Source organism: Grus americana, chromosome 5 (assembly GCF_028858705.1).
Source record: "Grus americana isolate bGruAme1 chromosome 5, bGruAme1.mat, whole genome shotgun sequence".
Classification (NCBI taxonomy): Eukaryota; Metazoa; Chordata; class Aves; order Gruiformes; family Gruidae; genus Grus; species Grus americana.
The window spans coordinates 51,845,385-51,859,889 of NC_072856.1; the positions used below are offsets into that span (position 1 = coordinate 51,845,385).

The 14,505-nt window shown below is 37.8% G+C and overlaps 1 protein-coding gene across 1 annotated transcript in view; it reads right to left on the reverse strand.

Moving 5' to 3' along the window:
* Positions 1-13,570, reverse strand: part of EFCAB11 (EF-hand calcium binding domain 11) — a 64,208-nt gene extending 50,638 nt beyond the window's left edge. The window contains exons 1-5 of the mRNA XM_054826605.1: positions 13,562-13,570; positions 12,983-13,078; positions 8,936-8,962; positions 6,135-6,237; positions 3,288-3,378 (exon numbers count right to left, since the gene is read on the reverse strand). Of these exons, the coding sequence (XP_054682580.1) occupies positions 3,288-3,378; positions 6,135-6,237; positions 8,936-8,962; positions 12,983-13,078; positions 13,562-13,570 (326 nt within the window). The remainder of the gene's footprint in view (positions 1-3,287; positions 3,379-6,134; positions 6,238-8,935; positions 8,963-12,982; positions 13,079-13,561) is intronic.
* Positions 13,571-14,505: the final 935 nt, after the last annotated feature.

Genomic DNA, 14,505 nt, shown 5'->3' on the forward strand with positions numbered 1-14,505 from the left:
CCATGTAGCTACATGCAGAACAGCAGCATTATTATAAATAAATTCTTATATGTGCTACCCATTAAAGAGACCTCCATCATGAAAGAACATATCATCACACCATTTACCTTAGAGCAGGTACTTCTGCAACTCCTGTGTCAAGAACATTGAGTTCTTATGGTAGAATGGCATTTTAATCAGGTGCACACCAGGTGCACGATAAGCACTTGAGCATTTTGTTCAATATAACTGCAATATTAGCTCAGAAGCAGTAATGTTACACCACTGTTCAGACAAGATTATGGTCAGTTAATACAATCAAATATAAACTGAAAATTCAAACTGAAATTTGCAAACTTTAGCAACAGCTAAATGCAGTATATTACTGACATTTTTAAGAAAATAATCCCTCAGGAGAAAGAATGTCTACATTAAATATTATTTTATCAGTATGAGATGAAAATACATTTATGTTTGGTCCTATTCCCATGGAATTAAGGAAAAAAAAAAAACCACAAACAAAACCCAACAAACCACCCACTTACTATACTTAGAAACACTGCTGAATGAGGTGTTTTTTTTCTTTCATAAAATAGGCCATTTAACACCACCTCATCCTGAAGCTCTACTACTGTCCTGGTTTTGGCTGGGATAGAGTTAATTTTCTTCCTAGCAGCTGGTACAGCGCTGTGTTTTGGATTTAGGATGAGAATAATGGTGATAACACTGATATTTTTAGTCGTTGCCAAGCAGTCAAGGACTTCTCAGCTTCTCATACTGGCCTGCCAACGAGAAGGCAGGGGTGCCCAAGGAGCTGGGAGGGGACACAGCCAGGACAGCTGACCCCAGCTGGTCAAAGGGATATTCCATACCACATGATGTCATGTTTGTATATAAGTGGGGGAGTTGGACAGGAGGCAGTGCAGCTCAGGAACTAGCTGAGCATCAGCTCCAGGTGGTGAGCAACTGTGCTGTGTATCACTCGTTTTCTATATTCTTTCATTATCATTATTACTATTATCATCGTCATCCTTTTCTGTCCTGTTAAACTGTCTTTATCTCAACCCATGAGTTTCTCACTTTTTTTTCCCCTTTTTGATTCTCTCCCCCATCCTACTGTGGGGGAGCGACAGAGCAGCTGTGTGGTGCTTAGTTGCCAGCTGCGGTTAAACCATGACAACTACCAATTCAAATTAATTCACTACATCTTTACACATTTATAAAAGAATAAACAATGTTAAAGTAAATCAAGGACATTAACTATATGTTTCATAGCCCCGTGTTCCAGTAAACACAGTACAGCCATTACTAGTGACAGGCCACAAACTCTGTACTGAGTTTGCAAGGACTGAGGCTTGTCAGACTTTGTCTGAATTTGCTTGACCCACCTGGAGCTTTTACTTGCTTTATCTGTAACAGCAGTTCTTTTAAGGACCAGGTGGTTATGCCTAGTTTGTTATTCTTATCTTTATACAGTATAAATATAGCTTTATATTGACAGTAGTAACAAGAATTTCTTCTATGTAAAATGAAATATTTATGAGTTTAAGATAATGATGTAGAGAAATACAGACGTGGCACGATAGCAGAGGCCTTCAGATGTAAAGACACAGCACATAGAATAGAGGAGGACAGGCATGGGATGTTAAGATACAGGCCACAGGCTAACACTAGAGGACCATGAATACAAACTCCAATGGTCAGTTAAAGAAATGTAGACACAGGAGCTGGACAAAATTGGTTTTATGAATGACAAAGAGAGCAATGAACAAATATCTAAAATATGTAATATGTGCTATATATAGTAAATATGGATGCAAAGTGGGCTTGCAGATCAATGAAGAAAGAGGAAGGTGTAAACTGTGTTGGAAAACATGTAAAAATGACCCAAAGTGGATGCTAGAGTAAGAGAGAAGAAAACATCACTATGAGTATCACACTGCTCCTGGTAAAGAAGTCAAGATAATGGCAATTCACCTTACTATGCCTGCCTTGAACCTGTCAACCTCAGGACCATGAGGGACAGTGGAAGACAGAAAAACAACAAAAAAAGGGATAGCTGTTAAGAAGCGTATAACATATTTAACTGCATGGAGACTTTTTGTAGCATAGTATTTGTGGTTTGGGTTTTTTTTCAGGGGGGTGGGGGTGGTAATTATTAAATCTGTACTAGTAATAATTCTTTGACTAGACTGCTAAGATTTCCATATACTAACAATAAATTTTGGCTTTATGTATCAGATGTGTCTCCTTTATAGCCACAACAAGATTTTGATCATAACAGCTGTACAGGTAGGTCAGAAAAATAACCCATTATCCTTTAGCTTCTTACTATATTATATTAAACATTTTAAGACTATTTTAATATAAAACATATAAATGACAAATACAATTGTTCCATTTTCAAGCCTCAAGTTTGTTAAAATCAATTCAACAGGTATGGATGCCTCAATATGAGTATTTTGCATACCTACAAATCAAGTCTACTTGATCTGAAAGCTAAATTACTTCAGTGGGCTCCTTCATTCTTAATGCAAATCACACTCTACACTTTGATTTTGTTATTGTATGCCAGTGGCTTGAAAGAGGTGCTTTGTACCAGGACTCCAGACAACTGAAAAAAAACCCAACCCAAAAATCCAACCCCATCTTTTAAAGACGGTGCTATCTGATGCCACATGTTCACAAGTGAAGGACTTCTCACAATGACTGAGTTACTTCCAAACAAATCATTCATGTCACAAAAAGAAAGTTTTACACTTTGCAATGCAATGTTTTCCAAAACATTTTTAAAATAATGTTTACTGGCAACTGCAGAGGTAAAAGCAATTTTTTATGATCTGCAAATTACTCTCAAAATTTTAGCCTTTCACTTCTGAGCCAATCTCACCTTGCAAGAAATCTCACCACTACTGCCTCGCAATATGCACTACAGTTTAACTGAATTTTTCAAGAGACAGCTCTTGAATGCGATTTCCCGATTACAGGAGGAAAATGTAAAAGTAAATAATTTTAGGCTTCTTAAGAAACAGTACAGGCATCAAATTAGTTTCTGTATCTGGTAATATTTATTCTTTTAATTAGAGTTATTATTTTAATTATTTCTATTTTTACAGTTTATATTAGTTATTATATTATTTACACATATTATTTATATTTATAATGTTTATTAGTAAAGGCACTGAAACAGTAATGTGCTGAAGCATATATCTTCAGTTGCACGATAGAATCTAATCATTTCAATTAACTGAAATATATACAACAAAAAGCCTGCTATCCAGGAATAAGGATCACTTTGTTAATCTTACCTGAAGGCTTCAACTATGATTCTTTCAGATAACTTAGGAGAGGCAGAACTCAAGGCTTTCTTGAAGTTTTCAAAAGTCAAAAATCGTCTATCTTTTAAATTGAGATTAGGCAAGAGAAAAATAATATCATTTGTTGGGATTTTTTAACTATTTAATACAATTCTGTTTGTATGTGAGCTACTCAATTCACATTTCTGAAATGATTATACACTCTTTAAGTTACTGTATTCACCAAATATTTTAGGATGACTACATTATATAGCTGTGTTGGGTTTGTGTGGCAAGGTTTTGGTAGCAGGGGGGCTACAGGGGTGGCTTCTGTGAGAAGCTGCTAGAAGCTTCCCCTGTGTCTGATAGAGCCAATGCCAGCCGGCTCCAAGACAGACCCGCCGCTGGCCAAGGCCAAGCCAATCAGCGCCTCTGTGATAACATATTTAAGAAGAAGAAAAAACAGAGAGAGAGAGCTTTTGCAGCCAGAGAGAGGAGTGAGAAGATGTAAGAAACTCTGCAGACACCAAGGTCAGTGAAGAAGGAGGGGGAGGAGGTGCTCCAGGCGCCGGAGCAGAGATCCCCCTGCAGCCCGTGGTGAAGACCATGGTGAAGCAGGCTGTCCCCCTGCAGCCCATGGAGGAAGGATGAGGGGGCGTAGAGTTTTCACCTGCAGCCCGTGGAGGACCCCATGCCGGAACAGGTGGAGGCACCTGAAGAAGGCTGTGACCCCCTGGGAAGCCCACGCTGGAGCAAGCTCCTGGCAGGACTGGTGGACTTATGGAGAGGGGAGCCCACGCCAGGGCAGGTTTGCTGGCAGGACTTGTGACCCCGTGGGGACCCCACGCTGGAGCAGTTTGCTCCTGAAGGTCTGCACCCCGTGAGAGGGACTCCATGCTGGAGCAGGGGAACGATGAGAGGAGTCCTCCCCCTGAGGATGAAGAAGTGGCAGAAACAACATGTGATGAACTGACCGTAACCCCCATTCCCCGTCCCCCTGTGTCGCTGAGGGGGGGAAGGTTGAAGCTGGGAGTGAAGTTGAGCCCGGGAAGATGGGAGGGGTGGGGGGAAGTGTTTTAAGAGTTGATTTTATTTCTCATTCCTCTACTCTGTTTTGCCTAGTAATAAATTAGATGAATTCCCTCTCTAAGTTCGGTCTGTTTTGCTCGTGACAACAATTAGTGAGTGATCTCTCCCTGTCCTTATCTTGACCCACAAGCGTTTCGTTATACCTTTTCTCCCCTGTCTAGTGAATGAGGGGAGTGAGAGAGCGGCTCTGGTGGGCACCTGGCCTCCAGCCAGGGTCAACCCACCACAATAGCCGAACAGTCTAAGAAAGATTTTATACTGACAATTCCTTTTTGCCACTGTGAACTGTTCAGAAGTACTGTGCCTACAACATCTACAACTCTCTTATTTAAGCTTTAATGTTAAAACTAAACATTTTGAAATGAAAATTTCAGATTTGTAAAACTTTGAAAATATAGGCTAAAATATGCAAAATTACATTTCAAATCTATAATTTTCATTGACATCTTAGTTACTCCGAGTATTGTGTTTCAAAATTTTCATTCATAAAAAATTTCTTCTTCAGTTTAATCCTTCTGCAGAGTCAAGATCTTGAATACATTATATCAGAGTAATATCAACTGATCAATCACTTCAGTTATGAATTGACTTCCAGATCCAACTGGAAAATGAAGCATCTCAAACAGTGCTATTGCAGAACGTGTGCAGCAGATAGCAAGACAAACAGAAATAGAGAGCTTGAAACAGTTAAATCCGTTGAAATAACTCACTAAAAATAACACTTCAAAAGCTAGTTTTAGTTCACGGCAAAAAGCTGAGTGGATGCTTATCTGATCATCCCAACATCTGATCTGCCATATGTTTCACTTTCCCTCTTTTCAAGGACCACAGTCCTATCTCAGGTCAGGGGAAAAAAAAGCAAAGGATCATCTGCATGTCCATCAGCTCAGAAGCTCCTGATGAAGTTTTCCTTTTTTCAGTTTGGTGATAGGAGATCCTCTGCTGTCTAGCAGGAATGAAAAAGAATCACCATGGCTACTTCCCAACAAGAACAAGAAAAAAATCCTTGTTGCTTTGGTTTCCCTTCCTTGGTCTATCATGAGAAGTAAAAAAAGATCTACAGCCATCACCAGGGACAGAAATCCATAAAATATGTAGCATAAATAAGTCAAGATACGTGAGTATGAGTAACAGAGAAATAATGAGAGGTAGTAACAGCAAATAGGTAGGGTGGATGGCTAGGCATTTAACAGCTGGAGGAGCCCAGAGGACAACAGACAACTCAGAGCCACCACCTAGAACGCCGCATCATTTATAGTAATATCATCATGATCTTTGTTACTCTGGTACTGTTTTACTTAACTTTGCAGCATCCAGGACATCTCATCTTAAATTCTTTTTATTTCCTTCAGGTATTTTGCTTAATTGTTTTAGAATTAAATTAATACTGCAAATATTTAGGAGAAAAAATTTACCTTGCATATAAAAAGTTATAAATATTTACCTTGTTTCATTACTGTATAACTGTGCAGCCTTCTTTGCATGCATGAGATTTAAAAAGTTTGCAAATAATAGACCTAGAAAAATGTAAAATATAAATAAATCTCCCTGCAAAAAATGACAGGTTTCTTTTTTCCTTAAAAATATGTATAACTGTGGTCTAAAAAATATAAATAATTTTGATTATATAAACATAAAAATAAACCTGAAATAATAGTCCTCAAAGTTAGATCATGATCATGTAAACATTTCAATATAGTTTAAATTTTCTCACATATTTTCTATACTTGAGTATAATGCTTCTGTTCACTACTTTTTTCTTCTTGTTACCTGCCATCTCATGGTTCTTTGCACTGAAGAGAAACATAGACTTTTCTAAGGCAATAGCACTTGCATGCCATGGATAAAGATCCATGCTGCATAAACAATCCATCTGGCATCATACCCAGCAGTGAGAGAACTCTGAAATAATCTATAACCTCAGATATATAGTCCTATGAAATTCATGATAAAATTGAATGTAAAACTGGATTGGTTATTCCTCCTGTATACTATATGAAAGTCTTTTCTTGTGCATTTACCTTATCCTTTTAATGAACTGAAAATGAAAGAAACTGAAATGCAAACCTAGTTTGTAAGTACTTAATTGACCATTTCTTCTGATATCAAAGTAAAACATAAAAATTAAGAAACAAACATCTGCCCCTCAAAACTTCAGGCCTCTCCATGAAACATGCAAAAATCTTGATATAAAAATTCTGCAGATACATATTTTTTGGTAAAAAAGCCCCCCTTCAGCTCAACATTTAAACACAGACAAATATTCCTTTCTCATAACTTTCTAATATACGCTTCATGCTCATTTTAAACAATTTAATTTTCTTTAGAAAGCAACATGTCTGTATCCTGCCAGAATTTTTCTTTATCAAATAACGTAACAAAAGCTCTGCATTTCTCTTTCTTTTGATTCATTCATATCCTATTCTTTCTGCAGCGGTTCAAAAGCACAACTCCTTCAGCTCCACCTGCTGTCTCAATTCAAATCTTAAACTCCAAGCTTACGGATTTCCAGTGTTTCTTTCCTTATTTCTTGAAAAATCATATATTAAGAACTGTTACAGTCTCATTTTCCAGGATTACAAAGACTTGCTGCTTTCAACTGCTAGGTTCTGTACATGCACAATTTCTTTAACAACAGAGGTTGCCTAAACATACTGAACTTGCCTGCGTGAACAGCTTTGCATTCAATTGGATAACTATGGAAGTGAAACCATAAAAAGCAATATAAGCTTTCCATCCATTTATTTTTCTCTTTCAGTGTAACATATGAGCCCAGAAAATTATAGTATACAATTTTCCTTTTATAGAATGACTCCTATAATAGAGTGCCACCTATTCATTGATCTTGGGAGTTGGCAATTTATGTGTACTAGAACAGGCTGTAAAGCTATCTCAACACACAAAAAGGTCATCTTAAAAAATATTCAAGCCAATTAGGTATTAATAAATCCATAATCTTTCTTTATATATTAGTTCACTATTTTTGGTTCAAGCATACATATGTGGTTGTTCTCTTGAAAAAAAAAAAATCTGAGTAAAATCTTTATTCTCTATTTACAAGTGAGATTAAAGATTCACCAGTAAGGGTGTGGTTTAATGAACGTGGGTTTTGGCATCAATGCTAGAATAAACAGAACCAGCCTCTGCAATGCCCTTCAAACATATTGATACAAATACCTGTGGGGCCATGTGGTGAAAGGGATGAGGGAACTTACTGAGAAAAGCAACCACATTTTTTCATCACTTCATTTTTTTATATGAATCATTTCTCCAATAAGACTTGCCAAATGACCTCACAAACAGATGTATGGGCATAACTGATAAGGTCAAGGACAAGAAAAAAACAAGCAGAACTATATAAACAGGAGGGTTGTTAGAGAAAGAGATGTGGTCTAAGACTCCAGTATTTACTCAAGTAAACAGTGACAGGGTATCAAAAAACCTGATAGAACCTTACCAACTTGAACACTGAAAGGTTACTAAATACTTTTCTCTATCACTAATCTATATAATGTTGCTATTAAGAAATGCCACTTGGAGAAGCAAGAATAACTTCAAGCTAAATGTAACATACAAGCACTAAAAATATTACAAAACTAAATGAAATCATATGAACCTGTTAATAGTCATGGTCAGCTCATTTATAGAATCCTGGAAACATTTAGGTTGGAAAAGACCTTTAAAATCATAGAGTCCAGCTGTTAACCTGCACTGCCAAGTCCACCATTAAACCATGTCCCTAAGCACCACACCTACACATCTTTTAAATACCTCCAGGCATGGTGACTCCACCACTTCTCTGGGCAGCCTGTTCCAATGCCTGACAACCCTTTGTTGGTGAAGAAATTTTTCCTAATATCCAATCTAAATCTCCCCTGGCGCAGCTTGAGGCCATTTCCTCTCATCCTATCGCTTGTCACCTAGGAGAAGAGACTGACATCCACTTGGCTACAACCTCCTTTCAGGTAGTTGTAGAAAGCGATAAGGTCTCCCCTCACCCTCCTTTTCTCTAGTCTAAACCCCAGTTCCCTCAGCTGCTCCTCAAAAGACTTGTGCTCTAGACCCTCACCAGCTTCGTTGCCCTTCTTTGGAAATGCTCCGGCACCTCAATGTCTTTCTTGTAGTGACAGACCCAAAACTGAACACAGTACTCGAGCTGCGGTCTCACCAGTGCCGAATACAGGGAGACGATCACTTCCCCAGTCCTGCTGGCCATACTGTTTCTGATACAAGCCAGGATGCTACCAGTCATCTTGGCCACCTGGGCACACTGCTGGCTCATATTCAGCCAGCTGTCGACCCATACCCCCAGGTCCTTTTCTGCTGGGCAGCTTTCCAGCCGCTCTTCCCCAAGCCTGAAGCATTGCATGGGGTTGTTGTGACCCAAGTGCAGGACCCAGCACTGAGCCTTGGTGAATCTCATACAGTTGCATACATTATCATTAATCTACATCAGATTCTTCAAAACTCTTGAGAGTCTAAGCTTCAGATTTTTTAAATTTAGGAATGAAAAAGGAGTAGAAATCATTGAAAGACAGGTATTTGCATATCACTGAATTTCATGGTTTCACAGAAGACATTACTGAATCCACCTTCACCTGGAACACAGAAGATATGCCACAGTGGTTTTCTACAGAAGTGAAAAATCTGAACTCCTGTTTGATTTCCCTTTTATATCAATAGTACGTGATTTCACTAAGTACTGATCTCATAATAATACATATTACATAACAGTATCATCTATGGCATTTAAGTAGGAAAATATTTTATTCTAATTAAAATAAAACTACTTCTTTTTAATCCAGTAAACTAAGTATATATGTAGTCCTAATAGAATCTTAGTCAATATCCAAATCTTAAACTAAGTATGCTTAAGCAAACATGCTTAACTTTATACAGATTGGAGTTCAATCACACACAAAGGAACTGTAATATTCAAGTTAACTTTTGGAGCATCAGCCCCCAAATTTGTTATTTCCTTTAAACAATGAAAGAACTTTCTGTTTCAATATTCAGATTGGAGACCAACTATTTCCGGAAACCTCCACAATTCATTTGGTAAATCTGCCTAAAATAAAAACTTTAATAAAAAGGTATAGAATAAAAAAATGAGAAGGAAGTGGAAAAAAAAACATTTTGCGTCATCCAGCTTCTACAACTATCCTGAAACCAATCCACTATTGTCTTATTTTATATACTATGTAACTCCTTTACTGTCTTTCAATAGGCTGTTACCTCACAATTTTATCTGATAGGAACACAGGAATGACACTTAGCATTTAACCAAGATTCACTAATACTCGCTAATATTAGTGTGTTACCAAGATTCATTAATAGCACGAAAGCAAAAAGCTGAACAACATTATGAAAACAAAAAAAATTACTTTTCAGAACTGAATGAGGAGGCAACCAAGAGATCACTGCAAGAGATCTTTAAACAATGTAAGGAACAGAAAAGGAGTGTATATCCAAGAAAGCACAGAGGTCCACTTTGGGCTATATTTGTGTTGCTTTTTAGCATGACTGACTGCTTGTGAGTCCAGATTCTCACATCTACATTATTACAATACAAGACTGCACACAGTTGCAGCACTGAGAAAACTCATATGGGAGGAGACGACACGTTAGCAGCTTCCAGTGCAACCTGAACATACCCCGTTCTAGAGAACGGACAAGCCAAACATGCTGCGACCAGTTAACCTAAGACTATGTATTCCATTTGGTCTGCAACACTTTTCACATAGACTTTGTCAGGAATACAAATAGACTGGGGAGCTCTTTTCAGAAAGCTTTGATAAGAGGTGCCAGAAGAGCAGTTGGAAGTTGTAAGGAGCCCTGAGCTCAGACTGCTTTTCTGTACTCTGGATGTCAGTGTGCCCTGCTGCTGGCGTCTTGTTCAGCAGCGGATGCCAACCTACCCCATGTCCTGATGCAAAGGTACGGAGTTTGGTCAGGGAAAACACTGGACATTTTTTGAGGCCTCCTAGGCACAGTGTAGGGAGTGGTTTTAGTTAGATTTCAATGTCACAGTTCCAGGAATGAAACTTCAGCTGGGGAAACAACATATTTTCACAACTACTATTCCTGCAATACCCTTTTCATTTGAAACACTTAACACTTGAATGTGCAGTTAACTAGCTGAATGGTTGTTGAAATATGATAGCATTTTAGATCAGTTCAAACAATTTTGAGGAAAAGAGGATCACTGAACCAAACTTTCAGAGAAAAAAAAGTATGTCTCACAAACATGATTCCCACAATGCTGCTAGTTCCCAGAAATTATGATTTTTATATGCTAATAAATAGATCAAATATACATACTGTACCAGTCCAACAAACAGGTTAATCTCTATTTTCATGTTTTCCTAGCTACTTGTCTCAGATGGCTTAATTTTAAATAGTAGTAAGTTCAGAATCTCTATGAATAACCACACAAAAATAATATTTTATAAAAAATAATATAGAATTGCTAGAACAAATTATTTTGTAAAAGCAAGTGGAGTAGGAATGCGATTCAAATTCTGAGGTCCCACCTTCTCCAGTAAAGAGTTCGTTAATGACATCTAGTGGGTAAAGTTAGTATTACTATTAATTTATAGAATAAATGAAAACATGACCAAAAAAGAGATGCAGCAACAATTTAGCAAAAATGCAGTTGCTTGATTGCAGTTGATGATGCTAAATAATTGCCATTTCTACTGAAAAATTTATGTTAGTATATAGCATAGTTGAGGAAACAGTTTCACCTTAAGAAGTACTGTGTGCACACCATTCCCTATTTCCGGGAAAAATTCTTGAAAGTACTCTCCTTGCTAGGGCTGTTCCTAGTGACTTCTGAAGAAATACAAGGACTGTTACTATAGTCTCTGATTTTCATCATTTTGAAAACAAAGTAAAATGCACAATACCATGCTCAAGAACTGGATCATAACAATCAACTTATAAGATTATAACTTCTGTGTTTGGTTCCCAGCTGGTGCACAGAGAAAGTTGTGTTTTTCGGAACTAGATTAAAAACTACCAAAAAGTTGAAAGGAACACTTAAAAGGCCTAACTATCAGAAAAAGCAAAAGGTGTGGCTGTGCCAGAAATCCTAGTTAATGCATGTTAGCAAAAGCCACAAAGAAAAGTATCTATCTACCCAGGGAGCTTTAGTACTTCACAATGAGCAGTCCTTGGGTAAAGAGCAACAGTTGCTGGAATTGAGCCCACTTAAGGAGCTAGCAAAACCACTAGACAACAGAATCACTCCTGGAACAAACATTTTTAATTAATTTTTGTGCAGCTGCACAGACAAAATGGTCTACAGCCAGGTGGTCGTGGCACTGCCTAGAGATACAGCAGGTGTGACTTGGCAACATTTCAGGAGGAAATAACTAAACCTGCAGCTTCTTTCTTCCCCGGAGTCCTCCACTTTTATGCTCTTTCCAAGAAGGAGCCATCAGTGACTTACACACAGAACCTGCTCTTGTTTGAATGCCTTAAGCATGTTTTGAGTACTCCTACTGGAAGAAACATTCAGAGAATTTAACAGAACAGCTAATTTTTACATGAAAGTAAAACTAGACAAGAGAAGATAGATAAGGGGAAGCTGAGCATTTTCAGATTCATAATTCAGCGGTCAAGATTCTAGAATTCTAAATTATTTTTAGATCTGGCCCTAGCTCATTGAGAAAATGTTTACTCACAGCTGAAATCTATCAGAGATGACTACTTTCACAGTTTAATAAAACATTCCTGTGTTTTTTACTTTAAATTATCATAGACAAAATTTTGTTTACGACCTTGTTAAGACTATTTTCCTAAAATACATATTTAAGAAAAAAACCCAAAATTTAGTCACAAGTCACTTCGGGAAAAGATTGCTTAAACTGGAGAAGATGGATGAATCATAATTTCTATGCCAAATATACTTTACAGTATATTGGTCAAGCTTGTATTAGCATGTCATGAGAAAGAAAAACTCACACACATGTATTTCATTTTTAAATCTTGCATGTGTGTTCTTCTTTTCAGATCACTTGCAGTACTAGTGTAGAAACATAACTTCCAGAACTAGATTAAGCCATATAATTTATCCTGCATCTTCCCGTGAGTATGCCACACATGATTTCTCTCAACAAACCTTTCTTTCGTTAAGATTTTTGTACAGTTATAGATTTATATTAGAGCAGTCAAGAGTAAACATGCCCAATTGTTACATGCAACCAAAAATAGCTGTATTTTTGAGAATACACATTTATTATTAAGACGTGGTGGTTTCACATCTACTGAAACCACTGAGTGAAGAAATGAAGTGTACCACTAATAAAACCAAATAATTGATCAATAACAAGCTCGGTAAGTCACTTATTTCATACATCTTGTACACATATGAAATACAATTTTGCTCATCACAGTCTGCAGCAGGAAAGGTAAGGATTTGATTATTTTCTTTTGAAATAAATATTCCCAGATAAGAAAATTACTTTTAAAATCTGTAGGTATTTCTGCTTACCAAAACTACAGCAATCCACTCCACTCCACTGACTGGTGCAGACCCATCAGCACATAGAGTTCTCAATAGTGGGACATCTATATAAGCTGGATCTTCAGAACATAAATGAAAAAATACATGCCTTTGAGGGTTTATAACCAAACAACATCAATACAGTAACTTTAAATTCCTCTCTGCCTAAATAGCCTCTGTTATTTTCATCACATGCTTCAAAAAACTACAGAAAGTGATTTATATTAAAAAGAATAAACCCATTCTAATATTGTTTACTTTGAATAACTGTTATGGGAAGAATAAAATAGGCACTTGCTAAATAAACTATGCTATTTTAAAAAAACTATTGAAGATTAGTCACATCTGTCAGAATTCTGTTAATCTACTCTGCTACAGTAGCTGAAAATGGACTGAGTACATGTAATTTTAAATTTTTCTTAAATTAAGATAAAGTTTTCCTACTTCTACATTTTATGTGCTTATTATGAAAAGGCTTTTTGCAAACTTGGAATATATGGTACAGACTTCTAGAAACAAAATTATGTTAAATTTGTTTCTGCAAGTCCTTGAATTTTTTCTTGAAAAATACCAGACATCTTTAATTCTCACTTAAGTCACTATATAGACAGAAACTAGGAGGAGAAACTAGAACGTAAGCAGAGTCAGAAACCATCAAATTTTCTAAAGTACTTTAGAAAACAAATACTGTTTCCATAGTCTATACTTAGACAAGAGATTATGCACATAACATACAAAACCATGCTATTTTCCTAAGAGCTTTTCCCACACAAGACCTTCAGCAAGGGTTGATAATAAAACATTTAATCTCATAGTACTGGCTAGTATATCCACACACTGAAGAAGCATTACATCCAGCTCCAGAGAAAAGTACTAATAAAATTACACAAACAAGTAGAAATTTCATTAACGTTTTTCTAGGTGTAGCATGCCAATTTTATTGCATGCTAATATAAAACACATTATTTGTTAACTGCAGTCATAAGCTTGTAATAAATTAATGAGAACCCAATGTTAGGACAGTTCATTCTGGTAGCTAGAGCAAGCTTTGATGTAGTCCATGCTCTTACTGTGATTAATTTTACACCTGTTTTCCTCCCACTCCCTTCTTGAAGTCGTCACACAGTTATCTCATTAGCAGGGCACTTCAGACACAGTAATTAACACCGAGCTGAATGAACGATTATGCAAATACTGCACCTGCCCTAAACTAATAATAAGGTCAAATAAAAACTTATTAGATTAATTCAGGTCGCTAAGACGTGACAGCTTTGCCAGTTTAGCAGCTTTGAGAGCGATACCAGAGCTACTTGAGGGCCTCTCGACGCCCGTGCGCTCCTTCAGGCACCGACGGGACGGGCCCGTGGCCCCTCAAGCTTCCCACGCGCACCGCTGCAGACGGGGAAGCTCCCTTCAGGCCGCGGCGGCTGTGCCTCCGGCCGTGGCGGCTGCCCCCCACGCCACAGGGCCCCACGGGCGCGCAGCCTGCCCATAGCGGCGGCACGCAGGTTGCTAAGCAGCGCACGGCCTACTACCGCCAACTCCCGTGGGGCAAGCGCAGCGCTAGCGTCGATTGGCTAAAATCAGACGCGCGCCATTGGCTCGGAAGGAGGGGAGGGGCGGGGCTGTGCT